Source organism: Miniopterus schreibersii (assembly GCF_964146895.1).
Source record: "Miniopterus schreibersii genome assembly, chromosome: 7".
Classification (NCBI taxonomy): domain Eukaryota; kingdom Metazoa; phylum Chordata; class Mammalia; order Chiroptera; family Miniopteridae; genus Miniopterus; species Miniopterus schreibersii.
The window spans coordinates 83,012,521-83,040,456 of NC_138108.1; the positions used below are offsets into that span (position 1 = coordinate 83,012,521).

The 27,936-nt window shown below is 51.2% G+C and overlaps 1 protein-coding gene across 4 annotated transcripts in view; it reads right to left on the bottom strand.

The window, feature by feature from the left end:
- The window catches only part of LIMS2 (LIM zinc finger domain containing 2), a 39,324-nt gene extending 22,230 nt beyond the window's left edge, over positions 1–17,094 (bottom strand). The window contains exon 1 of one of the 4 annotated variants that reach the window (XM_081142027.1): positions 16,990–17,094. In XM_081142027.1, the coding sequence (XP_080998153.1) occupies positions 16,990–17,000 (11 nt within the window). In that variant the 5' untranslated portion in view covers positions 17,001–17,094. Of the gene's footprint in view, positions 1–220; positions 322–16,989 lie in introns of those variants that run through there. The other 3 variants (XM_081142025.1, XM_081142026.1, XM_081142023.1) reach the window with 3 other exon arrangements.
- Between the last annotated feature and the right edge of the window lie 10,842 nt (positions 17,095–27,936).

The following is a 27,936-nucleotide window of genomic DNA, read 5'->3' on the forward strand; positions in this document are numbered from 1 at the left end:
TGGGGCTACACTGGACGGCGACAGGGGCCCGCCCGCCGGCGCTGCCCTGGACTGTGGGTCCCGGACGACACCACACCCAGGGCCTAGGGCGCGCCCTCCCCAGCCTCGCCCGCCGGCGCCCGCCCTTGGCCTCCCAAGGGCCCCGCAGGGCTTCGGGGGAAAGGCCCGCGGCCGCAGCCTTCGGACGCTGTCCCCGCGGCGCCCCGGCCCTGCCACCTACCCGGGCACGGCCGGCGGCGGGCTCTGGCGGTGCTGGCGCCGCCGGTACAGCCCCGACGCGGCGAGCGCGCCCGGCCCCGCGGCCATGCAGCTCCTGGGGGCACCTCGCCGGCTGGGGGCGCCCGGGGCGGGGACTGTCACCTCGCCGGCTGGGGGCGCCCGGGGCGGGGACTGTCACCTCGCCGGCTGGGGGCGCCCGGGGCGGGGACTGTCACCTCGCCGGCTGGGGGCGCCCGGGGCGGGGACTGTCACCTCGCCGGCTGGGGGCGCCCGGGGCGGGGACTGTCACCTCGCCGGCTCGGGGCGCCCGGGGCGGGGACTGTCTCCTCCGCCGGCTGGGGGCGCCCGGGGCGGGGACTGTCACCTCGCCGGCTGGGGGCGCCCGGGGCGGGGACTGTCTCCTCGCCGGCTGGGGGCGCCCGGGGCGGGGACGGTCACCTCCGGGGGCTGGGGGCGCCCGGGGCGGGGACGGTCACCTCGCCGGCTGGGGGCGCCCGGGGCGGGGACTGTCACCTCGCCAGCTGGGGGCGCCCGGGGCGGGGACTGTCACCTCGCCGGCTGGGGGCGCCCGGGGCGGGGACGGTCACCTCGCCGGCTGGGGGCGCCCGGGGCGGGGACGGTCACCTCCGGGGGCTCGGGGCGCCCGGGGCGGGGACGGTCACCTCGCCGGCTGGGGGCGCACGGGGCGGGGACGGTCACCTCGCCGGCTGGGGGCGCACGGGGCGGGGACGGTCACCTCGCCGGCTCGGGGCGCACGGGGCGGGGACTGTCACCTCCGCGGGCTCGGGGCGCACGGGGCGGGGACTGTCTCCTCCGCCGGCTCGGGGCGCCCGGGGCGGGGACTGTCACCTCGCCGGCTGGGGGCGCCCGGGGCGGGGACTGTCTCCTCCGCCGGCTCGGGGCGCACGGGGCGGGGACTGTCACCTCCGCTGGCTCGGGGCGCACGGGGCGGGGACGGTCACCTCCGCTGGCTCGGGGCGCACGGGGCGGGGACTGTCACTTCCGCTGGCTCGGGGCGCACGGGGCGGGGCGGCCATTTCCCCGACGCCGACACCCGGCGCGGCTGCGGCTGAGCTGCCCCCCCCAGGCTCCCATCACACGACTCCCTCCAAAGGGCAGCGGAGTGGACGGCCAATAGAAAGGGCATTGTGCCCGCGGAAGGGGCAGCGCAGCGGGAGCTGAGTTTGCAGGCTGGGCCCAGGCCCGGAGGGGACTGGCTGGGAAGGTCCCATCCGCACGGAGGCGAGGGCCATGGGACGGGGCAGGGCCCCGACACGCTGACGATGGCACAGCACCGGGGACCCAGGCACGTTAGGAATCCTGCAAACAGTTAAGTAGCTGATGAGGTCCAAAATCTGCTTTCTTCCCTTTCCTGAGAGCCTGGGGCCACAAATGCCACCTAGCAAACCCAGACCAGGGCAGACCCTGCCCCCTGGATCTAGCCAGCAAATAACCAAGCACCCAAAAGAGGTCCACGCTGTCAAAACTCTGACAATAGGTAATCCCCCAGCTCCTAGGGAGGGTAGAGCAGCAGGACTGATGGGAGCCTGCCTGCGGGGAGGCAGCTTCTCCCCCTTTTTACCTAAAGGGACTGTCAGGGTGGCTGTATGGTAAGTGCAAACACCCAGGGTCTGACTGTGGTCACTGCTGGCCCAGCAGGCACGATAGTTAGCAGTAATGATCCAGAGCACTCAGGGAAACCTTACACCGATTCCACTGCCCCAAAAACCCTGCCCAGGAGTGGGAACATATCTTCCTCTGCCTTCACAACCCGAGACAGTAGCCATCATTCGGGACAGCAGGGAGCTGGCCCCCTGACCTGGGGCAGTGAAAAGCCAGAGGGGATCTGTTGGCACTAATATGGGGGCACACTCACGGAGGAACACACCTCATTCCAAACCCAAGCACAAGGAAGTGCTCATTAACCACCCTTCGGTCACCTCCAAACAGTCATAGGACTACAAACATTGGGTGCAATATAATTTGTAAATGCAGCTCAAATCCAAAGGTACCAAGCACTGGTCAATTCAACAAATATTTTCTTAAAGGTGATCACAGGAGCTAAGAGAATAGAGAGGCTGAGCCTTCAGGAGCCAACAAGTACAGGATCCCCTCCCACTCCCTGATGTAGACAGCTGAATGCTTAAGAAAGCTTATGCAGAAGGTTGCTTTATCAACTTCCAGTCAATGCCCTAGGGCCTAGGCTCTTCTACCAGCCCCACTCAGCCCCTCCCATGTGGAAATCCCAAACTCTAGAAACCCGAACTCTCACCTTGAGCCACAGTTTCATCCCAGGAGGGAACACCTATTTAGGGTTTCACAACTGCAGATACACCTGCGAATGAGGTTATAACCATAGTGCTTTGTACATCATCATTTGTAAATGAAGTTCAAGTCCAAGGTTACCAAGCACTAATCAACTCAACAAATATTTACTGTAAAAGGAAGCACCAAAGACTAGACATTAAAAAGGCTTAGAGTCTGATTGAGCCCAAATCCAAAATTTCTGCATAGCCTCCCCTCCCCTCAGTTCCACAGCCTGCCTTGCAGGGGTGGGATTAGGGGCCATTCTGGGCTCTCCAGTCAGCACTCTGGCTTCAGAGGACACAGCTGCAAAAACACAGCAAGAATGACAGCAAAAACGGCAGAGTAAGAACCTCTGAAAGTTTGTTCCTCTATAAAAGCAATGAAAACACTATAAAAAATGGTCAGGATCTACTTTTTCGGAACTCTATAAATTAACCAAAGGCTTGCAGTAACCCAGGGAGCATTTGGTCAAAGAAAACCACTGCATTTGGTAAGAAGAGTGAGCTCTGTAGTGTTTTAATTTATCCTACTTAGTCCCTAATCCCTAACTCCATAGCTGCCTTGAAAAATAACCCATATTCCCAGCGTCACTCCCAAGAAAGAATGTACCTGCCAAGAAGAACTTCTTATGGTTAACTGGGCTCAAGTTAATAACAAGAGCCTAGGAGCCATTGTTTACAGACACACACTTCATATCAGGAAAAAGTCACAGACTGAGCTACCAGCCTCCTGCACTGTGTTCCTGCTGTCCAGGTCCACCCTTGTAAGAGAGCTCCTAGGATCAAAATTCCACCAGTGGGCTAAAGGCCTGCCCCACCCAACCAGAGGTGCACAAACTACATCTTCTTTTGCATCTTTGCTGACCAGTCCGAATGGGTGGAGCCAATCAATCAGGGCAGTGCTCTTTGGACCAAACTGCAAATTTGGATTCTTCATTTACATAAAAATGGGCCAATCGGGGATGGGGTGGGGAGTATTCTCTCTATGCAAGCAAACTTCCCCTCTGTCTCAGTGGAGTACCTTGGCTGTTCCAATGCCAAGCCAAGCTGCTTCACAACTGAGCTGTTTTTACTGAATACAGTCTCTCTTTGTACTGCACCCCAGTTGGCATTGAATTGGTGGCAGTGACCTTCAGTTGACATCAGTAATGAACGAGCACACAGAGCCAGCGCTCTTCTTTCAAAGCTTCATTCCCAAAGAGGAGTTATAAGTTCACCTGACCTGGTCCTCCAAGGAAGACCCCACCGGAAAGGCTTGTCTTCGTGCGACCTCACTCACACTGACCCAGTGCTAAAAGTCTCTCTTGGGTAGTGTTTCTTAATGTATTACTTATCATAGCTGCCTACGATATAATAGCAGCCATTGTCACAGGCAATAGATAACAGTTGGGACAATAACAAACTAACCAAAAAACGTAAAAGGAAAATCTGAGAAATTAGATGTCCTTAGAGGCTCTGAAAAGAGTTGACATATTCCTGGGAATCTAGAAAGCCGTGAAAATGCCCAGGGCTGTGTGCATGCTTAGGAAAGACCTGAAAAGGTCCTAAGGGCTCACTTCTGACTGACCCATAGGCTGTGTAAGCAGGAAGTGAAGGCTAAGGCAGAGTTGTAAACTGCCTGGTTGAATGTTTACGGTGTGCCCCAACATGCACTCAGTGATCTCACCAAAGGCTGAGAGATTTATTGATTGCAGGCAGCAAGGGGATGCCAGGAAGCCAGGCAGAGTTGAGGCATTGGAAGGAGAGGAAGTGCCCATCGTCCCTCCTACTAGCTACAGGCACCACCTGCAACACAAGTCTGTTCAAAGCATTCTGGCCAAGACCAGGGTAGCCCCACAGAGCCCAGTTCCTTGGGGGAAGGGAGAAAAGCTCAGAACAGAGACATTCAAGGTGCGAGATGGAGGCAGACAAGCCTGTGGCCTATGGAGGCTCCCCCAGCCCACACACACATAGACTACTTGGGGCTCCACCCTATGGGGCCTGTCGGGTTGCCCAGGGCCAGGCAGGGACAGTGATTCACATTGGCCTGCAGAGGAGAAGATCCCCAGAGGCCCAGGTTAGATCCACCAAGGGACCCGACTCAACATCAGAGCAAAATCTAGGGACTGCTGTAGTAAGATGTAGAATGCTTGGTAAAGCTCCCCTGTGAAGCCATCCGGACCAGGGCTTTTGTTTTCTGGGAGTGTTTTTATTCAAGTTTTCTGATTCTTCCTGATTCAGTTTTACATGCTCTCACTCATATGTGGAATCTAATGAACAAAATAAACTGATGAACAAATTGAGACATATAGAAGCATGGAATAGACTGAGGAATCTTAAAGGGAAGGTGGGGGTGAGGGAGTAGGTTGGGAGAGATTAATCAAAGAACTTATATGCATATATGCTTAACCCATGGACACAGACAATTGTGTGGTGAAGGCCTGTGAGGGCTTGGATGCAGGGTCATGGGGATCAGTAGGGAAAAAAAGGGAGACATCTGTAATACGTTTGACAATAAAGATACATTTTAAGAAAAGATGAACTGAAAAAGGCCCACACTTACACACATCACAGTTAAAATGGCAACCATTAAAGACAAAGAATCTTGAAGGAAGCAGGAGAGAGACAAAGTTGCCTATAAGGTAGCTCCCATCAGACTATCTGCTGCTTTCTCACTAGAAACACTTCAGGCCAGAAGGGAATAGCATGAAGTATTCAAAGTAATAAAAAACAAGGGCCTGAATCCAAGGCTACTCTATCCAGCAAGGCTATAATTTAAAATAGAAGGTGAAATAAAGAACTTCCTAGACTAAAAAGGGCTAAAGGAGTTTATTACCACCAAACCAGCGTTTCAAGAAATGCTAAAGGGACCACTTTAAGAAGAAGAAAATGAGAGAGAGGAGAGGAACACAGGTCTAAATAAAATAAAAATGGAAAAAAGTAAGTACCTATCAATAATAACCTTAAATGTAAATGCACTGAATGCTCCCATTAAAAGACACAGGGTGGCTGAATGGATTAAAAAACATGACTCATATATATGCTGTCTACAAGAGACCCACCTCAAAACAAAAGGTTCACACAGACTGAAAGTGAAGAAATGGGAAAAAATATTCCATGGAAATGGAAATGAAAAAAAATGGAGGTAGCAATACTCATATTTGACAAAACAGACTTCAAAACAAAGGCCATAAAAGAGACAAAGAAGGTAACTACTAAAAGGATTGATCCAACAATATAATCCTTCTAAACATATATGCACCCAATATAGGAGCAGCTGCATATATTTTAAAAAACTCTTAGTGGGCTTGAAGAGAGAGATTGACTGCAATACAGTCATAGTAGGGAATTTTAACAGCACTGGGTAGATCTTCCAGATAAAAAAATCAACAAGGAAGCAGCAGCCTTAAATGAGTCACTAGATCAGATGAATTTAATTGATATTTAAAGAACATTTTATCCCAAAGTGGCACGTGGAACATTCTCAAAGATAGACCACACATTAGGAAACAAAACAAGTCTATACAAGTTCAAGAAGATTGGAATCATAATAAGCATCTTCTCTGATCACAATGTCATGAAACTAGAAATCAACTATAATAAAAAACTCAAAATGTTCAAACACATGGAGGCTTTACAGCATGTTACTAAACAATGAATTTGTTACCAGTGAGGTCAGGGAAGAAATCAAAAACTTCCTGGAAACAACTTAAAATGAACACACAGCAGCCCAAAATCTATGGGACGCAGCAAAAGCAGTCCTGAGAAGGAAGTCCATAGCATTACAAGCCTACCTCAAGAAATAAGATAAAGCTCTAAAAAACTATCTAAACCTACAACTAAAAGAATTAGAAGAGCAAGAAAATCCCACAGGAAGTAGAAGGAAGGAAATAATAAAGATCAGAATGGAAATAAATAAAATAGATACTAAAAAACAAAACAAAACCAAAAAAAACCCCAAAAATACAAAAGATCAATAAAACCAAGAGCTGGTTCTTTGAAAAGATACACAAGATTAATGAGCCTTTAACCAGACTCAAGAAACAAAGAGAGAGGACCCAAATAAATAAAATCAGAAATGAAAGAGGCGAGCCTGCCAGCATGGCTCAGTGGGTGAGCATTGACCTATGAACCAGGAAGTCGAGGTTGGATTCCCATTCAAGGCATATGCCCAGGTTGTGGGCTCCATCCCCGGGGGGAGGGGGGGGTATGCAGGAGGCAGCCAATCAATGACTCTCTCATCATTGATGTTTCCATTTCTCTTTCCTTCTCCCTTTCTGTCTCTGAAATCAATAAAAACATTTTTAAAACATGTAAAAAAAAAAAAAAAAAGAAAGAAAAGAGGTGTTGTAACTGATGCCACGAAAATACAAAGGAATGTAAGAAAATACTATGAACAACTATATGCCAAAAAAAACTGGACAACCTGAGCAAAATGAATAAATTCCTAGAAACTTATAATCTTTCAAAACTGAATCAGGAAGAATCAGAAAACCTGAACAGTCAGGTAACAACTAATGAAACTGAAGCAGTATTCCAAAAACTCCCAGCAAACAAAAGTCCTGGACCAGACAGCTTCACAGGTGAATTTTACTAAACATTCAAAGAACTAACAACTATCCTCCTCAAACTAGTCCTAAAAATCCAAGAGAAAGGAACACTTCCAAGCTCTTTTTACAAAGCCAGCATTATCTTAATCCCCAAACCAGATAAAGACACTACAAAGAAAGAAAATGACAGGCCAATATCCCTGATGAACTTAGATGCTAAAATCCTCAAAAAATATTGGCAAATTGGATCCAGCAACACATTACAAAGATCACACACTATGACTAAGTGGGATTTATTCCGGGGATGGGAGGCTGGTACAATATTCACAAGTCAATAAATGTGATACATCACATAAACCAATTGAAGAACAGAAATCACATGATCAAGAATAAGTACAGGAGGAAACAAGATGGCATCGTAGGTAACAGCTGCACCTGCCGCCTCCCGCAACCACATCAAAATTACCACTAAAATACAGAACCACCACCACTCAGAGCCTCCTGAAATCTGGCTGCACAGAAGCCCCACTGTCAGGGAATTGAAGCAGCACCCAGACCGGGAGGAGGGGCGGAGACGCAGGCGGATCGGGGCTGAATCGCAGAGACGAGGCCGCGGGCCCACCCCCGTACCACAGTTGAAACCTGGGAGGGAATCTTGGTGGTGGGGGTTTCCCGGAGGAGTGAGGGGTCCCAGCCCCACAGCAGGCCCGCAGCCCAGGGCTCCCAGGCCAGGAAGAGATGTCCCCACAACTCCGGGCTGTGAAACCAGCGGGGACTGTGACTGAGGGTCTCAGAGGCTGGGGGAGCCCCAGCAGCTCCTCTTAAAGGGCCTGCGCACAGACTCACTCGGACACCCTCCCTCTGAGCCCCAGCACCGGGCGGCACCTTAAAAGGACCTGGGACACTTGGGGAGGAACTAACCTGCCTGAAATCAGGCGAGAGCTGTAGGGGCAGCTTCCTCCCAGGCAGAAGAGCTGGCAGAGGCCATGGCTCCTTTGGCGAGCCCTTCCCCCACACAGCCGGCAGGCAGGCGCCATATTTGAATCTCCAGCACCTGGCTCACACCTTTGGCCCTGACCCGTTGATTCCCAGAGGCCCCAACCCTCCCCACCTGCAAGCTCATCCAAGCCCTTTCCAGTGGCTTTTCTATGCAAGTGGCCTCTCGAGCCTCATGCTTAGGACTTTCTTAAAATCTCCCAAACAAGCAGCAGCGTGCCCCATACGGCTCGATAAGTGGCCCCAGGCCTGGCACTAGTGGCAGCCTGCATTGGCTCATAGCTTGGCCTCTCCTGGACACCTCCAAGCCCAGCACAAGTAGCAGCCATCTACGGTTTGCTGTGTAGCTCATGCTGGGTGGCCCTGGGCAAGGCACAGGCAGAGGCTGACATGGCATCTCCCCGGAGGCCTCAGAGACAGTGCACCTGGTGGTCAGACTCAACCACGCTGGGTTACAACCCTACCACATCCACAAGTGACACATTCAAGGGAAGCAGTTGGTGAACACCAAAGCTCCACTGAAGTAAATCCTGCTCCATAGGGGTGCCTCCAGCACAGAAGCTCCCTGGCCATAGTTGCAGCTGGTCCTCACAGCTGATTGGTCTGGGGGTCGGATCCCCCCAGTGACACCAACAGCAACCAAGACTCAACTACAACAGGACAGTGCACACAGCCCACACAGGGGAGCACCTAGAAGGCGCAGCTCAGGTGACTGGGGAGGCTGACCCTCTGGACCCTACAGGACACCTACTACACAAAGCCACTCTACAAATTCCAGGAGACATAGCAGCTCTACCTAATACATACAAACAAACACCAGAAAGCAGCCAAAATGCGGAGGCAAAGAAACATGTCACAAAGGAAAGAACAGAAGAAATCTCTAAAAGAGGAACTAAATGAAATAGATCCAAGCAAGCTAACAGATACAGAGTTCACAAGCAGACTATTAGGGAAATAACTGAGAAAATCAATAACATAATAAAGTACCAATTTGAAATGAAGGCTACACCAACTGAAATGAATAATAATTTACACGAACTGAAGTGAAGAATAATTTACAGAGAATCAACAGTAGAGTAGAGGACGCTGAGAATCAAATCAGCAATTGGGAATATGAAGAAACAAAAAACACCCAACCAGAAGAGCAAACAGAAAAAAGAATCCAGAAATATGAAGATAGCATAAGGAGCCTCTGGACAAGTTCAAGAGGCCCAACATTCATATTATTGGGGTGCCAGAAGGAGAGGAAAGAGACCAAGAAATTGAAAACCTATTTGAAAAAATAATTACAGAAAACTTCCCCTACCTGAGGAAAGAAACAGACTTACAAGTCCAGGAAGCACAGAGGGTCCCAAACAAGAGGAACACAAAGAGGCCCACAGCAAGACACATCATAATTAAAATGCCAAAGGTTAAAGACAAAGAGAGAATCTTAAAAGCAGCAAGAGAAAAGCAGTTAATTACCTACAAGGGAGCACCCATACGACTGTCAGCTGATTTCTCAACAGAAACTTTGCAGGCCAGAAGGGAGTGGCGAGAAATATCCAAAGTGATGAAAAACAAGGAACTACAACCAAGATTACTCTACCCAGCAAAGCTATCATTTAGAATTGAAGGTCAGATAAAGAGCTTTTCAGACAAGGAAAAGCTAAAGGAGTTCATCACCACCAGACCAGCACTACAGGATATGTTGAAGGGTCGTCTTTAACAAGAAGCTAATGAACAAAAGAATCTGATGAACTAAATAGATCCAGAGACATTGACGCATGTAACAGACGATCATATTTCAGAGGGAAGAGGGAAGGGGGGTGGAGGGTGGGAAGACATTAACCAAAGAAGTTATATGCATATATGCATAACCCTTGGACACAGACAATGACGGGGTGAAGTCCTGGGGAGGGGGTGGGAGCAAGGTGGAGGGGGTCAGTTGGGGGGGGGGAATGGGACACCTGTAATACTTTCAACAATAAAGATAAATTTTTTAAAAATCACATGATCATATCAATGGACAGAAAGAAAGCATTCAACAAAATCCAGCACCCACTTGTGATAAAAACTCTCAGCAAAGTGGGAATAGAGGGATCATACCTCAACATAATAAAGGCCATATATGACAAGCCTAGGGCCAACATCATACTCAATGAGCAAAAATTAAAAGTGTTTCCCTTAAGAACAGGAACAAGACAGGGGTGTCCATTTTCACCACTCTTATTCAACATAGTACTGGAAGTCCTTGCCACAGTGATCAGACAGGAAGAAAACATAAAAGGCATCCAAATAGAAAAGGAGGAAGCAAAATTATCATTATTCTCAGATGACATGATACTGTACATAGAAAACCCTATAGACTCCACCAAAGTACTACTAGATTTAATAAACGAATTCAGCAATGGAGCAGGATACATAATTAACACCCAGAAATCGATGGCATTTTTATACACCAACAATGAACTCTTGGAAAGAGAAACTAAAAAAACAATACCATTTACCATTGCAACTGGAAAAAAAAAGATACCTAGGAATAAACTTAACCAAGGTTGTAAAAGACCTGTACTCAGAAACCTACAGGACACTGTGAAGAGACAGAGGAAGATATAAGCAAGTGGAAGAATATACCATATTCATGGATTGGAAGAATTAACACCATTAAAATGTCCATCCTGCCCAAAGCAATCTATAGATTCAATGCAATTCTATTAAAATACCAACAGCATATTTCAAAGATCTAAAACAAACATTCTAAAAATTTATATGGAACCAAAAGAGACCCCAAATAGCCGCAGCAATGTTGAGAAAGAAGAACAAGTTGGAAGGATCACAAAACCAGGTATCAAACTATACTACAGAACCATTATAATCAAAACAGCCTGGTACGGCACAAGAACAGGCATATAGATCTATGGAACAGCAAAGAGAGCCCAGAAATATACCTATGCCATTATGGCCAATTAATATTTGGCAAAGGAGGCAAGAACACACAATGGAGTAAAGACAGTCTCTTCAACAAATGGTGCTGGGAAAACTGGAGAGCTACATGCAAAAAGATGAAACTAAACCACCAACTTACACTATACACAAGAACAAGCTCTAAATGTATAAAAGACTTAAATTAAGTTGTGAAACCATAAAAATCCTGTAAGAAAACATAAGCAGCAAAATCTCATACACCTCACATGACAGAATTTTTGTCAATACATCTCCTAGGGCAAGAGAAACAAAGGAGCCCAGCCGGGTGTGGCTCAGCAGTTGAGCATCGACCTAGGATCCAGGCGATCACAGTTTGATTCCCGGTCAGGGCGCATGATCCCCAGTCTGGGGTGTGTAGGAGGCAGCCGGCCAATGACTCTCTCATCATTGATGTTTCAGCTCTCCCTCTCCCTCTCCCTTCCTCTCTCTGAAATCAATAAAGATATTAAAAAGAGAGAGAGAGAGAAACAAAGGAAAAAATAAACAAATAAGCAAAAGAAACCATCATCAAAATGAAAAGAGAACCCACAGTACAGGAAAACATATTTGCCAGTTATACATCTGATAAGGGATTAATTTCCAAAATATATAAAGAACTCATACAAATCAACAAAAAGAAGACAAACAATCCAATTTCAAAATGGGCAAAGGACTTATATAGACACTTCTCCAAAGAGGACCTACAGGTGGTCAAGGGACATATGAAGAAATGCTCAACACCACTAATCACCAGAGAGAGGCAAATTAAAACCACAATGAGGTGTCACTTTACACCTGTCAGAATGGCTCCATCAACAAATGGAAAGGGGAACCTGGTGCACTGCTGGTGGGAATGCAGACTGGGGCAGCCACTGTGGAAAACAGTATGGAGTTGCCTCAAAATTTAAAAATGAACTGCCTTTTAACCCAGTGATCCCACTTCTAGGAATATACCCTAAGAACCCCAAACACTAATCAGAAAGAATATATGCACCCCATGTACATAGCAGCACAATTTACAATAGCTAAGCTCTGGAAACAGCCCAAGTGCCCATCAGTAGATGAGTGGATAAAAAAGCTGTGGGACATTTACACCATGGAATACTACGCAGCTGTAAAAAAAAAAAAAAAGAAGGATCTCTGACCCTTTGAGACAGCATGGAGGGACTTGGAGAGTATTACGCTAAGTGAAATAAAACAGTCAGAGAAAGACAAATATCACATGATCTCACTTATTTGTGGAATCTAATGAACAAAATTAATTAACCAGCAAAAATACCTCCAGAGGCATGGAGACATGGAACAGACTGACCTATCTCAGAGGGGAGGGGAGATGGGAAGAGATTAGCCAAAGAACTTATATACTTATATGCATAGCCCATTGGCACAGACAATAGGGTGGTGAAGGCCTGGGATGGGTAGGGGCTGGACAGAAGGGGGCAAAGGTGGGGGTGGGGGACATCTGTGATACTGTCAAAATTTATATTTATATTTATATTTATATATATTTTAATCCTCACCGGAGAATATTTTTTCCATTGTATATTTTTTCCTTCCAGAGTGGAAGGGAGGGGGGGGGACATGGATGTGAAAGAGACACATTGATTGGTTTCCTCCTTCAAGTGCCCTGAGTGGGGTAAGCCTGCAACAGAGATATGTGCCCTTGGCCGGAATGAAACCCTGGACCCTTCAGTCCGCAAGCCAACGCTCTAACCACTGAACAAAACTGGCTAACCACTGAACAAAAAAAGCATATCTCTCTCTCTCTCTCTCTCTCTATATATATATATATATTTTTAAGAGAATTGGAGTGACTATACTAGTATCAGAAAAAATGGGCTTTAAGACAAAAATTGTTGTAAGAGCAAAAAAAAGACATTTCATAATGATAAAAAGTCAATCCTTCAAAAAGAAATAACACATATAAACATGTATGCATGTAACAACAGAGCCCCAAACTACCTGAAGCAAAAATTGTGAGAACCGAAGAAAAATAGAGAATTTACAATAATATTTGGAGACTTCAGTGCTCCTCTTTCAATAATGGATAGGCCATTATACGAAAGCTAAGCAAGGATACAGAAGATACAAACACTGTAAAGCAACTGAAGTACAGCACCCTGTCTTCTACCCTTACAACCACTACTGTAAGATAAACAAGAGCAACAAAATTTATTGTGTAGAAGCAATGACCTCTTCTCCTTTCCTGGCTCTGTGTAAAGAAGTGCAGCCCACAGAATTCCAGAGGACAGATAACTGTAGAAAGTTGATTAACGCTTATCTTAGCTTCTGTCTTCTGCTCTGCTAGTTCTGCCACCTGCGTCCCCTTGACCGAACTGCTCCCCCTTAACCAAAGAGAATGTAGTTTGTTTTTTCTGCCTTTATATTATCCCTGCAAACACTGTTCAGGGCTGAGAGTCTTTTTAGGGCATGAGCCCCTCACAGCCGCCGGCAAAATAAATCTCCAAACTCTCAATTCGGTCTCTGTGAATTAATCTCGCGAAAACTGGGTATAACACAAGACAAAAAACATCTATAGAATAACCCACCCAATAATAGCAGAACATTCTTCTCAAGTGTACATGGTACATTCTCCAGGATAAACCACATGTTAGACCACAAAATAAGCCTCAATAAATTTAAAAGAACTGAGATCATAGCCCTAGCCAGTGTTGCTCAGTGGTTGGAGCGTCGGCTGAGAACTTAAGGTTCCCAGGTTCAATTCTGGGCAAGGGCGCACACCTTGGTTGCAAACTAGTGAGTGTATTAAACCCACTAAATTGTACACAGAGTGAATTCAGTGGTATGTGAATTGTATGTCCCATTTTTAAAAAGTGCACATGTAGTAAAGAATGTGCCTACATAACTGACTAGAGGCACAGACCACCAGGCAGCCACCAGCAAGTGCTGAGGAGGGGCTGCCAGTCCCGCGGCTGAGCAATGCAGGCCATCACAAATGGCCTGTCCACCAGAGCCTGCTTCCACTGGGCACCTGGGCGGCACGGGAAGGCTGAAGACAGCTCGGCCAGTCCCTTGGGATGCCTCGAATGAATGGCATATTCCAACCTTCTGACCCCACCAGAAATTTTATTTTGAATGATTTTATTTTCCTATTTAAAACACAAGCATTAGTGTGGACACAGATTTGGTTTTACATACATATATCCGTCCTGTCATCTCATCTTAGTGAGATAGATACGGCCAGCTAATGTTAACTACATCTCTCATTAAGACATTCATCTTATATCATCTCATAAATATTCATCATCAAAAATTTACAAGATCTCCACGGACAGAACAAGAAGAGTTAAGGTGCCTCCCTCTGTCCCTTCCTGCAACCTGGAAATGACCCCTTAGGAAAGTTTAAGTAGGAATCAGCAAGCGATAAATGGAGCAGACAGAAGCAGCGTGGACTGAGAGGCAGGACAGGCACCGGAAAGCCTGGCCCCTCTCCACAACTGTGCTGTGCCTGCGCCCTCTTGTTCCAGCTTGCAAACGCTGGCTGTTAAATTTGAAGGAATTTTTCAAGCCAGTTTACATCGGGTTGGTAGCTTGATGTGAGCCAAGGTAGGAGTAATTACAGCATGGAATTGTACTCCCTACAAATCAGGCCCTCCAACCCCCACACACTTCCTTGGCCAGTGGAAGGGGAGAGTCGATACTAGAAACAGAAGAAGAGTGGGGAGCTGAGGAGACATGGGTGGAGCCCAGCCCAACCTGTCTGGGGCTCAGGGCTCAGTTCTGCATCACTTGTCATCTGCTTCACACTTTGCTTGAACCCGACTCCATCACAGCCTCATGTGCTGTGCTGAGGGCTCTGGTTGCCACCCTAGATGCACCTTGGCAGGCTCCTCTGCCGAGGGGGGCCCTGGGGACACTGCTGAGGAAGGGGGCAATGGCCAGGACCACCATGGTGGTGGGGAGTGCCGCCGACAGGCAGGGTCCCTGGGCGGGTAGTGTAACCTGCCTGGGCTCTGATGTCCTCCCGGTAGGACAGGGGTGATGCCAAAGATCCCTTCAGCTGGGACAGAGTTAGGTGTTCGCAAGGCCCCAAGTCACCGGGCTGCTGTTGGGGGCCGAGCGACTCTGCCACAGCAAGCCCTCCCTCAGCAAGCACACCCATGCTCCAGGCCTCCTTCATCGTCTGGCCCAACTCAGCCCAGGCCCGGCTGCCCCCGCTCAGCAGCTATGTCCTGGTGGTTCCCTTTAGACCGGCCACAGCTCTTCAGATGCCTCATGGCCCCGCCCAGCTCTGTGTCCACCCCACACCTGCCACGACCAACTGGGCATGCCTCTGCTCAAGTCCTGTCCATGTCACCTCCCGGATTCCTGAGTCCACCCCCGCTATCTGTACCATGGCTGCTGTTAACACAAGAACGTCCAAACCTGTGGAAAAAAAATCTATGAGTTTATTAGAGTTTATTTGAGCCAAAAAGAGAATACACGTGGAAGCAAGATCTCTACAGACTTAGAAAGTGACAGTTTGCTGTTTCTTTTATGCATTTGGAGTTAAGGAGGAAAGTAAGGGAGATGACAGGGAGGTGGGAGACTGACATTATGTGCTCGCTTGGGGGTGGTTATGCTTCTGAGGGGTCTGGCAGTGAGGCATTTTGAAGGTGTGTTAACCTAGATGCACAGGCCAAATCATCACGTGTCCCATTAGGAATCTGATCAGATCACCCTGGGGGGTTACTTTCCATCACTGAACTTGTCAGAGCTGCTTTTTCATTCACTCTGCTGAGGAACCGCCTCCCCTGACGTTGGGCCCCCGACCATCTCCTTCCCCATCTCTTCCTTTCTCCACACAGCACCCAGAGGTAAATTTCCAAAGCGCACGGCCACCGCCACTCTGGGTCCCTTCAGCGGCTCCCCACTGCCCTCCCTCTGTGGCGCCTGCTCCACCGCCGGCAGGGGGAGCCCTTAGGTGGGGGGTGCCACGAAAGGTCAGCCTGGGTCTTGGCAGCAAGGGACTCAGGCCTGGGCACTGCCCTGGGGGCTCCGGACTGCAGTGGACATGGAGAGGGCAGGGCAGCGGGAGGCAGCGGGGAGAGTCCCACCGGGGGCGGGAGTCGCGTCCCCCAGGGAGCGTCAGGCGTCGCTGCTCAGCGGCCTGGCGCACGCCGGGCGCGCGGGGCCCCGCAGGGCGGGCGCGGCGGGCGGGCAGGAGCCCGCGGGGGAGCCCTGAGGGCACCGAGGGGCAGCCCTGCTCTCCTTTACGTCTCCATGACCTTCCCGGTTTCTGATTTTCCGAACCCGCTTTTACAAGGGAAAACCGAGCTCCGTGTTTTCACTCTGGTCTCCAATGTCCTTTGACGGCCGGCATTCCCGGGGTTCGGGGTGCGCGGCCCGGGGCGCTGGCCCTGCCCGCGGCCTTCCCGCCACCGCCAGCGGCCTCCACCCCGGGGCCCGGGCGCGGGGCGAGGGGCCCCGCAGAGCGAGGGCGGCGGGGCCGAGGGGGGCCCGGGGCGCCTCTCCAGCCCGCGCCCCCGCCGCGCTCGGAGCCCGCAGGGTTGGGGGGACGGGCCGTCCGCGGGGTCCCTGCAGGGACGGAGGACGGAGCCTGGGCGGCGGCTCCTGGGGACGCCCCAAAACCCCCGGCCACAGCCTTCAGCCATCTGGGCCGGGGGACCCCGGTACCCCGGGCGGGTCTGGGGCTCGGCTCTGCCCTCGGTGACTCCTGGCCGTTCCCGGCGCTGCCCCCCAAGCCCGCTCCCGGCGCCCCCGGGGGCTCCTCGTGCGCCAGCCCGAGTCCGGGGTCGGGGCCGAGCGCCCCCCGCGGACCCCGCCTGTTCCGCCTGTTCCCGGAGGGTCCGCGGGCCCCCCGCCCCCATGGGGCCCACCGGCTCCGGAGGGCGGGGTCCGAGGGGCCGGCGCCCCGCGGGCGCTGAGGCCGGGCCCCCGCCCTCGGGTCCCAGGCTCCCCCGGGGCTCCATCCGGGTCCCCGCGGCGCCCGGAGGCCCGGCCGGGTCCGTCCCCCCGCAGGCGCCCGTTACCTGCCCGTCATGGTGGCCGGAGGCCGAGCCGGGTCCCGCCGCCCGCGCGCCCGCCGGTCTGGGCAGCAGGGAGCCGCCCGGAGGAGGCGCCGCCCCGCCCGGGGGTGGGGGGCGGGGGGCGGGTCACGTCCCCGCGCCGGGAGCCGCCCGCATTCCGGGCGTAGCTTTCCCTTTGCAGGAGCGAAGTCGGGCTCCGGGGAACAGGGGCCCCGCCCGCCCGCCCGCCCCCCCGCTCCCCCGCTGCCCCCCCCGCTGCCCCCCCCGCTGCCCCCCCCGCTGCCGCCCCCGCTGCCGCCCCCGCCGCCCCCCCCGCCGCCCCCCCGCCCCCCGCCGCCTCCCCGCCGCCCCCGCTGCCCCGCCCCCGCCGCCCCCCCCGCCGCCCCCCCCGCCCCCCGCCGCCTCCCCGCCGCCTCCCCGCCGCCCCCGCTGCCCCCCCCGCCGCCCCCCCCGCCCCCCGCCGCCCCCCGCCGCCCCCCGCCGCCCCCCCCGCCGCCCCCCCGCCGCCCCCCGCCGCCCCCCCGCCGCCCCCGCCGCCCCCCCCGCCTCCCCCCCGCCGCCTCCCCGCTGCCCCCGCGCTCCGGGCGGCTTCCGAGCGGCCGGAAGGTCGCCGTCCGCCTCCGTCCTCGGATCCCCGCAGACGTCCTCCGGGGCGCCGTGACCCCCACCCGCCCCTGGGCGCCCCCGGGCCCCCGCCCGGCTGCCCCGGGATGGCTCCAGGCCCGTGAGCCCCGCGCTGGGAGCGACGCCGGTGCCGGGAGACGGGCGCCGGGCAGGACTGTGACCCGGCCCTGGAGGGCGAGCGGAGCGCGGACAAAGGCAGTTACGCTCATAAAGGGGACGGGGACACCGAGGGAGGCTGCACAGCACGCAGCCAAGGGCGTCGGGTTCAGGACGGCAGCGACATACACTCGGGACAGGGAGACGGGGCGGGGCACAGAGGAAGCAGCAGGGAGCCCGCTGGGGCTCTGGGCACCCAGAGGTCGGGGAAGCGGCCCTGGGACAGGGTCGGGGTGAGCCCCCGGAGCCGCTGCCGCCCAGTGCTCCCCTGGTGGCAGGTCTTGTGCGGTCTCCTTGGAGGGATGGAGATGGTGCTGGCTCGTTCCCCTAGTGGGGCTCGCCTGGGTGCTCTGTCCTGCGTGTATTTCTCTCTCTTGCAGGTGGGAACCTTAGGGGAGGTCTCAGGCGAGGGTCTCAGTAGAATAGTCATGGGCTTGTCCGGGGAGCTCTTTCAGGGTCATGGTCTCCACCCACTGGTTGGTGCCCGGGGTCCTTAGTCAACGTATCTGGTCCTGTGGCGGCCACTGTGCCGCTTACCTGGTTTTGCTGCTTTTCTGGGCCTGGAGCTGAAATACAACTGAGGCCTAGATGTTATGTATGGGAAGGAAAGGCTCAGGGGATCTAAACCCCATGACCAGCAATATACTGGGGGAGGAAAGGTTATTCTGGGGGCAAGGTTCTTGTTTTCCCAGTTTTGCCCCTTGCTAGGTATCTGGGGCTCCCTTCCCTGGTGAGTTTCTGTACCTGGGTTTCTGTACCTGGCCCATCTAACAATAGCTACCTGACTGAAAATTTAAAACATCATTTAGAATTGGAGTCACTATGTTAGCTTCTCCGCAGCAATAGAAATGCCTTCCTTCTGTTGACCTAATTGTTCCCCTTCTCCTTCTCATAAATACCCTTTGCCTTTGTCTACTAATCGGAACATTATTTTGGGCGTCTGCCTGAATCAATGCTTATAAACACTTGTTTGTCTCTCACTTTGCAAGGCCTTTTATTTTTAGGTGAACGCCTTTCTATGATGAAGTGCTACTGACAAGCTGTTAAAGTGACCTGGAAATTAATATAAAACCATTTAGGGAATCTATTCTAAGAAAATTATTAAACAGCCCGACAGGGCGTGGCTCAGCGGTTGAGCGTCGACCTGGGATCCAGGCGATCAGGGTTCGATTCCCGGTCAGGGCACATGCCCGGGTTGCCAGCTAGGCAGCTGATCAATGACTCTCTCATCATTGATGTTTCTACCTCTCTCTCCCTCTCCTTTCCTCTCTCTGAAATCAATAAAGACATTAAAAAACAAAAACAAAAAAAACCCACTATTAAACAAACAAAACAAAACCCCTCCCTCTACCCAAGGGTGGTGGCATGTAGCTCATGGTTGGAAGCAGTCCAACTGTCTCACTGTGGGCCAGAGCTGATGGCTGATAAGTTACCCGACTGAACAGTACATGACTTCTAGTCCTGACAATAGATAAAACCCCTCTAGAAATGACCATGCAAAGCAGCAACCCCCATACAAAAAACTAACAGTGGAGTGTCAGTAACGTGTAGAGTGCCATCTGCAGAAATAAGTTTGGAAAAGGCACCAGTTCCTTGGTAGCTCATATCTTTAAATTAGTGGGGTTTGCAGTAAGTTCTTTTTGCAGTTGTGTTTTAGCTGATCTGCTCGCCTATAGCTTGATGGCTGATGAAGCATGACATGTGGTGACTTCTTGGTTCATCTACCTGTGTAGGGAGCAATGCTTTCCACAGTTCTCGAGGCACAGGAACAGGCAGGCTGGGGACTGCGCCAGAAGTCAACTACCCTGCTAGGTGGCTAATTTAATGTTGGGGTCCTGTGGGAACCAAAGAGAATGAAAAGCAGAAAGCAGGATGCCAAAGGGACCTGCTCCTTCCCTTGAGGGGACCCAGGCCTGCCTGAGAGCCCGAGAGCCTCCCACAGTATGGTTGGTGTGGCTAAGCCAGAGTCGCAACAGCTCACCTACCCCCCGGCCTGCCTTATCCTGAGCCACGGGCACACTCAGCAAGTACTGAGTGGCATCTGTGGACATCACTCAGCCCCACTGGAGACACGAGGTTCCCTGGAGCCATGGGCCAGCCTCCTTCAGTGCAGCCAGAGGTCAGGTTTTCGGGGAAGGGCTAGCAGTCGCCTGGCAGTGGTCACTCACACATTCACTCGTTCACCACCCATTCACTCAAGACTAGTTCTTCTGTCCAGGCACTGGAGGTAGATCCGTGAATGAGAGTCCATGGGCCACAGCCTCATCAACTTTAGCTGGCACAGGGACAGACAGTGAACTAGTGAGCAAGTGCATAAGCATATTTTTAGACAGGGACAAGTGGAGTAAAGAAAAGGACAGTGAGGGGCTGCTTCAGAGTGAGGAGCAAGGACGGCTTCTGAAGAGTGACCCTGAAGTGAAAAACTGTATGGAAAGAAGCCAGCAGAACAGTACTATAGCGGCCCTGAGGCCACTCCTTGAGGAGCTCAAGGGTCTGAAGAAGGCAGTGCATCTGGAGAACAGGGAGGCGGGGGCAGGGAAAACAAGGGGAGGGTTGAGGTGGAGCTTGTGTCCCACCCTCGGAAAGGTGGGCAAGTCTAAGCCAGCACAGACGACAGACAGTCCTCTCAGACAGTCCTCTGACCCCTCTGAGTGAAAGAAGCCTGCGCGATGCAGCACTCACCAGTCTCCGGTGGCTGTCTCAGGTGGGGGCAGGGGGCAGGGGCATGAGGGAACTTTGGGGACAATGGTTATATTCTGTATCTTAATAGGGGTTTGGGTTACACAGGTATATGCATTTGTCAAAATTCATGAAATATATGTTTGAGACTTGAATATTTCAATGCACATAAATTTTGCCTCAAAAGAAAAAAAAAACCCTCAACAAATATTGAACTCCAGTTAATGATGTGTTTGCCCAAGTCCTTCAGTGGGAAGATGCTGGTGTCTGTAATTTACTGTGAAAGACACTGTAAAAATCAAGGTGGACTGACAGGTGGGTAAAGGGATGGAAGGTAAGTATAGAACAATATTAGTACACTATTAATAGGAAGCTCTGAGTAGTGGGTATCTGAGTATCTTGGTAAAATTAAAATTCTCTCTGCTGGGCGTCTGACTGGAGCATCTATGGCGGGTGTGGGGTCATTGCAGAGAGTCTAGAAGGTCCCAGGCTCTTTTGCTTTCTTTCCGGGTACCTGCCATGGACCAGCTGAGGGTGTGTTACAGCTGAGGGTGTGTTACAGCCCTGGACCAGCTGAGGGTGTGTGTTGCACTTCCAGGGGAAATGGGTGGTGGGGAGTGGGTGCCCTGTGCCTGGAGCTCCGAAGAGGAGCCTGGCAGAGATGTGGTAGGTTTGGAGCAGATAGAATTTCAACCCTGGGGCTCATGAGGTCACTGAGGGTGTCCGTGTAGAGCCAGGACCCCGCCCAGGTGACAGGTCAAGGGGAGCAGTGAGGAGGGCGGCCAGGAGATGAGGAGGAGGAAGGCCAGGTGTCACAGCCCAGAGGGCCCCATTGTTCCCGCTTTGCAAGCTTCGGTGGTTCAGAGAACAGGGAGGGGCCTGGGCTCCATGTGAGCAGCAGGCCCATGGAAGGGAGAGGAGTAGGCCAGCCGGAGGGGTGCGCAGGGCCCTGCAACACCCCACTCTCAGGAGCACCACTCCCTCTGCTCCTTGGAGTGGGGCACCAAGCACCCAGGGGGAGAGTAGAGGCAGAGGATAGTGTAACTGATTTTGAGAAATGTTGCCCTAAGGGAAGCAGAGAATGGCAGCGGGGGGGGGTAGTGCTGAGGCTGGGGTGTAACTGGGACGGAGGTTGAGGCAGGCTTGACTGCCCACTTAAAGTGATGACTCAGAGCAAGACAGAGGGGCTCTGGATGGCAGAGGTCAAGGTTGGACCACAAAGTGGGCTGTGAACCAGATTTCCACAAGGTGACACTGGAACTGGTGGGGGTCTCCTCAGGCTCAGACCTGCTACCCTCTGAGGCTCAGGGCAGCTGTGAGCACCCCCTTCAATTCCTAGTTGCCCCACACCACCTTTCACTCCCCCACTCCAGCCACATCTGAGCCAGTCCAGTGCCAAGGGTCCTCTGAGCAAGGTAGGGTTCATGAGAGCCAAGGGAGAGGCTGGGCTTCCTTTGGCCAGCATGACCTATTCAGTAGCACAAGGACAGAGAGAACTTGGGTATCTCGAAGTGCCTCCAGTGGCCTCCTCCAATCCCTGGACCTGAGGCCCAGCCCCATGTGACCCAGGGGGCTGGAGAGGCCTGCAGCATGACTCCAGCAGGAGCCAGGGTGCCTTCCCTGAAGGCAGGACCAGTGTCACACCTGTGTGACGATGGCCCCCATGATGTGAGGCACCTGATGGCTGTTTTGCCCAAAGGGTCTCTCCTTGCATCTGGTTTAGGCATCTACCTCTTAGGGTTTTGGGGATGGTCAAATGCTGAGCAAGGTCTAGCAGTAGCACAGAACCCTAATTAACCAGCTCCTTTGAGGCTAAAGTTTATTCAGAAGTGGCCTCTGAGGGTCAGGAAAGGCGAGGAGGCACCTGGACAGCCTGAGAGAGAGGCTGGACTGTTCTAGTCGAGCCTCTCTCCAGCCCAGCTTCCCAGGCCAAGAAATTAATAACGGGCACCACGCCCACTTCTGCACACCCACAGATAGTAAAACATTTGCTGTTTGCAAATAAATGTTTCATTTTAAAATGTGAGCTTGCCCTGAGGACACCGGCCTGCCACTGTCCACGCCATCTGGACCTCCAGAGCCCAGAGAGAGGTGCTGGCGGAAAAATGACCAGCTCACTCTTCCCACACTTGGGGGACTAACGCAGGAGGCAGAGACTCGTCCAGCCTGTGGAGCACACGGACTGCTTGAGAGCCTGGTTTCCTCAGGGGCCGAGCTGGGCCAGGAGCTTCGTGCTCGTGGTTCCACTTTCCTTCCAGAGACTGCCTTGCCTGGCCTCAGGAAGAAAATGCCCTCCACTCCCACCAGAACTCGGGGACCAAGCTCATCACAGGGTTAAAACAAGAGTGGCCTTCGAATGAGAGGGGCTGAGGGCAGCCCCCAACGGGCACTCAAGAAGGCCACCATCTCCGCACCTCAGAGCGTCACGACCTCAACATCCAACAGGAGGCCACACGTGCACGGTGACCACAGAGCTCGTTGTCCGCAGGGTGCCCGCACTGCCCTCCAGTGTGAGGCTCGTTTTGCGTCCTCTTTTCCAGTGGGACACCCAGCCAACCCACCAACCTTCCCATCAGAGCATCTCCAACACCTGTCCAAGATAAAGAGCAGCTGGCGCCACTGCCCCAGGCCCAGCCTGTCCAGACTTGGTCTCCCCAGCACAAGGCCCAGCATCCAGCCAAGGTGGGCTCCCACTGCCCGGATGCCACCTGACTAAGGGTGTGTGAGGCTACGCCAGGAGGGCAAACCACCCCGACCCCAACATGAGCAACATCAGCACGGTCACTTAGAGGGTAGAAGGGAGCAGCAGGGAGGACCAGGGATGGGCCCCATGCACATGTGGACAGAGAAGGCACTGCTTAGAGGCCACACAGTGTCTCTACCTCCAGGGCTCCATCGCCACTCCGCCTCCTTCTGCTGCTTCCTTCCCTCAGTGCTGCCAGCAACTTTTCTGGGGCAAATAGCACCTAGCCCGCTTGGCACGGCGACTTGGAGAAGGACTGGGCAGCAACTGGGAGTGTCCAGCCACCAAGGAGCACGCAGGCATTCCAGTCTCATCTCTCCCTGAGCAGGAGGCTTGGGGGAAGCTGGAGGGTGGGACTGGAGGCACCTTGGGGTCTGGACAGGGTGGAGGAAGACCAGGAAGGAAAAGCCAGCCTTCCTGCGGAGGCGCCTGCTTGGCGAGCTTGTGGGAAGCCCATCTCCATACAGGCCCAGAACCGGGACTGCAGAACAAAAGGAGCGACAGCTGCCTCCCAATCCATAGGGGCCAGCAAAGGGGCAGCTGAAAATTGAGTTTTACCAGCAAAGACGAATGCTGACAACACTTCAGCCACAGTCTTACCTGCGCAGCTATGTGCGCAGGACTGTGATCCTCCTGTTTGCAGTTTCACAGTCGCTTCACACTGGACAGTGCTGAGCAGGGCTGCCCGGGGTGGGCTCCAGGGCACCCTTTGCACTGAGCGGTCCATAACGTGGCCCAGGGTCTCCCTGAGTTTGCACTGTTTGGGAGAGGGGCCACATTCTTGTGCTCTGTGGACACTTTGATTATCCAACTTACATGAGAATAACTGGTGTTAGTTCTTCAATCAAATTTTATAGCCCTCGGGGTTGGAACTGTTTACTTTTATACAATATGGAAACCAACAGAGGCCAGATACACAGCAGGCCCTGGGCCGTTTGCTGGACCAGTGATGTAATTCTATATGGCCGTGCTCACAGTGACCACCTGTGTGCGTAAATGTGCTGTGCACCAGGATGCACACTCTCAGGAGTAAACCCTCTTGCTCTGTTCACTGCTCTATCCCAGGGATCAAGAACAGGGCTCTACTCAGAGAAGCTGCTCAGCAAACATTTATTAAATGAACACTGTTTTAAACATTTTGGTAAGTTTTATACTCATATGAAATGTGCTTAAATGTAGAGTTTATATCACACTCCTGTTCAAAGTATCTCAAACATGACTTTACTCAACATATCTATTCCTGAACTGAATATCTATAAATACAAACATTTATTTACACCTCAGGAATCCATAATTTGAAGAAATGATAGAAAGTATTGTTTTAAAAACGGAATCTGTTTGAAAAGCCAAGTCATGCTCAAACTCATTTTCCATATTCCAGACTTTTGTTGCTGTGCACTGGTTCACAATCTGCTCCAAGACAGGCTGGTCTGGGGACCCCCAAGACACAGTCACTTAGACTGGCACTAAAGGATGACCACCTACAGGGAAGCCCAAGGCCTCCAACAGGTGCCACCCAGAGAAGCTGCAGTTCCACCTGCACATCTATGCATTAGGAGCCAGTCCATTAGTGTGAGGTCCAAGCATGAGCGTGTCAACAAAAGGTTGCTGCCACCAATCTAATGCCAACAGAAGTCCCCATCTGGGGAGCTGTGAAAGGAAAAGCTTTATTCAGGTAGAGTTTGCAAACCAGGGAAACCAAAAGTGCGCTCCTTCCACATAAAGCAGAGGCTGCCCTTTCTAGAGAAAGTTCCCTCCTTAGTTTCTGATTGGTCCAATGTTATGCAAATGAGGATTCCAAATTTGCACAGTTTGAACCAAATAACACTGTACTGATTGGTTGGAATCATTATAAGGCTGCTATATAGGTCAGTAAAAATGCAAATGAAGATATAGCTGTGTAGTTTCCATTGGCTGGGGGTGGTCTCAGCCCATTGGTTGAAAGACAATTCCATGAACTCCTTTAGAAGGGCTGGCTCGGCCAGCAGGAGCACAGCGCAGGAGGCTGGCAGTCCAGTCTGTGGATTTTCCCTGCAATGCCGAGTGTGTGAGAGGCCCCTGTTAGCATTGGCTACTTGACTCTGGTTATGAATTTAGGCCCAATTAATAACAAGGAGTCCCTCTTGGAACGTATATTTCTTCTCAAGGTCAGCAAGGGCAACCCAGAGAGCAACCACACATTTTTCCTCCCAGGGGAACACCCCAGAGTTGGTAATATGAAGACACATGGAGCCCAGGGATTCTACTGGGTGAGAAGAGGGTGCAGACCTGGGAGAACAGGCTGGGCCTACATCTGATGCTTACTCTGGGAAGCTTAGAAATCTTGTAACAAGTTGGAAAACCAATGCTATTAAAAGCAATGTGGAAAAGTGGTTTGAAGAGCACAGGCCATAGAGTCAGGCTAGTTGGGTTGAAATACTGCCTCACACTTACTAACCACCTGGTCTTGAACAACTGCATCACTGCTCCGGGCCTCAGTCTCCTCATCTGCAAAATAGGGTTTGTAACAATAGTACCCCCTTCACAAGGGTGCTGTGGGGATTAAATAAACTCATATAGTAAGTGGTATGCAAACTTTTTAGTTTTTGTTTTACAATCTTAAAATGTATTAAGAATACCAAGGAGCTTTTAATTTTTATTATTATTATTTGTTAACCCTCACCCGAGAATATTTTCTCCATCGCTTTTCAGAGAGTGGGGGGGGGAGGGGAGGAGAGAGACATCGATTGGTTGCCTCCTGCACACACCCAACCAAGGCTGGGGACTGAACCTACAACAGAGGCACGTGCCCTTGACTGGAATCCAACCTGAGACCCTTCAGTCCACAGGCCGACACTCAAGAGCTTTTATTTATGTGGGTTACATCTATTGATATTTACCATACTGAACATTAAAACAAAACATTTTAGCCCTGGCTGTTCTGGCTCAGTGGTTAGATTGTGAACCCACCCACAGAAGGGCCGGGGTTCTGATTCCAGGTCAAGGGCGTTGCAGGTTCCTTTCCCCGCCCATGGTCCGGGGGTGGAGGGCGGCCAGTCAGTGTGTCTCTCTCACATCGATGCTTCTCTCTCCTCTCTCCCTGCCTCCCCTCCCTTCCACTCTCTCTATAAATCAATGGAAAAAGTATCCTCACTCTTTGGGTGAGGATTTAAAAAACAGTTAAATTATTTATCAATTCACTTAAAAATCAATCAGAGCCCTGGCCAGTGTGGCTCAGTTGGTTGAGCTTCTTCCACACACCAAGAGGTCTTAGGTTTGATTACCAGTCAGGCACATGCCCCAGTTGCAGGTTTAATCCCTAGAAGGAGGCATGTTGGTGGCAGCCGATAGATGTTTCTCTCTCTCTCTCCCCTCTCCCTTTCTCTCTCTAAATCAATAAAAACATAACTTAAAAATGATAATAAAATAAAATAAATAAGAAAAACATTACATATTAACATAATGATACATCATGATGAAAAATTACTGCATCTTCCAAAACAGAAAAAAAATTCCTGAGACAGCTGTACCCAGTCAAGATGAAGTAGCAGGAACCAGAAAAAAATATATGAAACACAAAATGAATGAAATGATTGTTTTCAAGATACTGAACATCAGGCTACAAAGGACAGTGACCCATAAAAGACAGAAATGAACAAGTGAACCCTATGTTTGCCCAGCTTTCACCAAGAGAACAGGAATCCAACGCAGAGCTGAGCAAACTCCCTGAATTAAAGAGATGGAGCTGGAAGTCCAGGAAGACAAAGGCAGCCAGACTCTGCAGAACTGGATCCTGGAAAGGAGAAGGCTGCGCAGAGAAGAACCCCAAAGGTCTCTAGAGGGTCCCTCATGTTTTCAAATGAGCACTCTTAAGCGCATGTATGTAAGGAAATTGTTCCAGGCCAGAAAGAACCACCTGGAAGGATGTGAGGGAGTAGCACAGGCATTTACACGTGGCCAAGAATAATACCTGTTTCTAGCAGCCATCCCAGGGTGGAAGAATAGAAAATACCCAACCTAAACAGAAAGGTGGACTGAGAGACGGAGCGGAGCCCAGGGGCCTGGAGCATCACCACAGAGGATGCTCACACTGGGGGACTGTGCCTGAGCTATGTAGCTATGACTTTTAGAGTCATATATAAAATATCTATACAAAGAGGTACACCAAAAAATACTACCAATAAATCAAAATGAATTATAAATAAATGTCCAAAGGTTACATAGGGAGGCAGGATAAAAAGGAATTATCTACTGACACACAACAAACTAGACACATCTCAAGGGCATTATGCTGAGTGAAGAAAGCCAGTCTCAAAGACTACACACTACAATTCCACTCATACAACACCCTTGAAATAACAAAATTAAAGAGATGGAAGCAGAATAGTGGTTGCCAGGGGTCGGGAATGGTTGGGGCAGGGTGATGAGTGTGACTAAAAAGTTTTCTGATTCATTAACATGGGTTGTCTTTCCATTTATTTAGATTTTTAAAATTTCATTAAACAATGTTTCATGATTTTCAGTGTGTAAGTCATACTTTTTTACATAGTTTATTCCTATTTTAGTCTTTTTGATGTGATTGTGACTGGAGTTTTTAAATTTTTTTCAGATTTTTCATTGCTAGTGTGTAGAACTGTGCAGGTCCACTTATATGCAGATTATATGCAATATATTTTCAATAAATATATTGAAAAAAATTTTGGAGAATTGTGACAATTTGAAAAAACTTGCAGACAAACTATGTAGTGTAGAAATATAGTTTAAGAAAA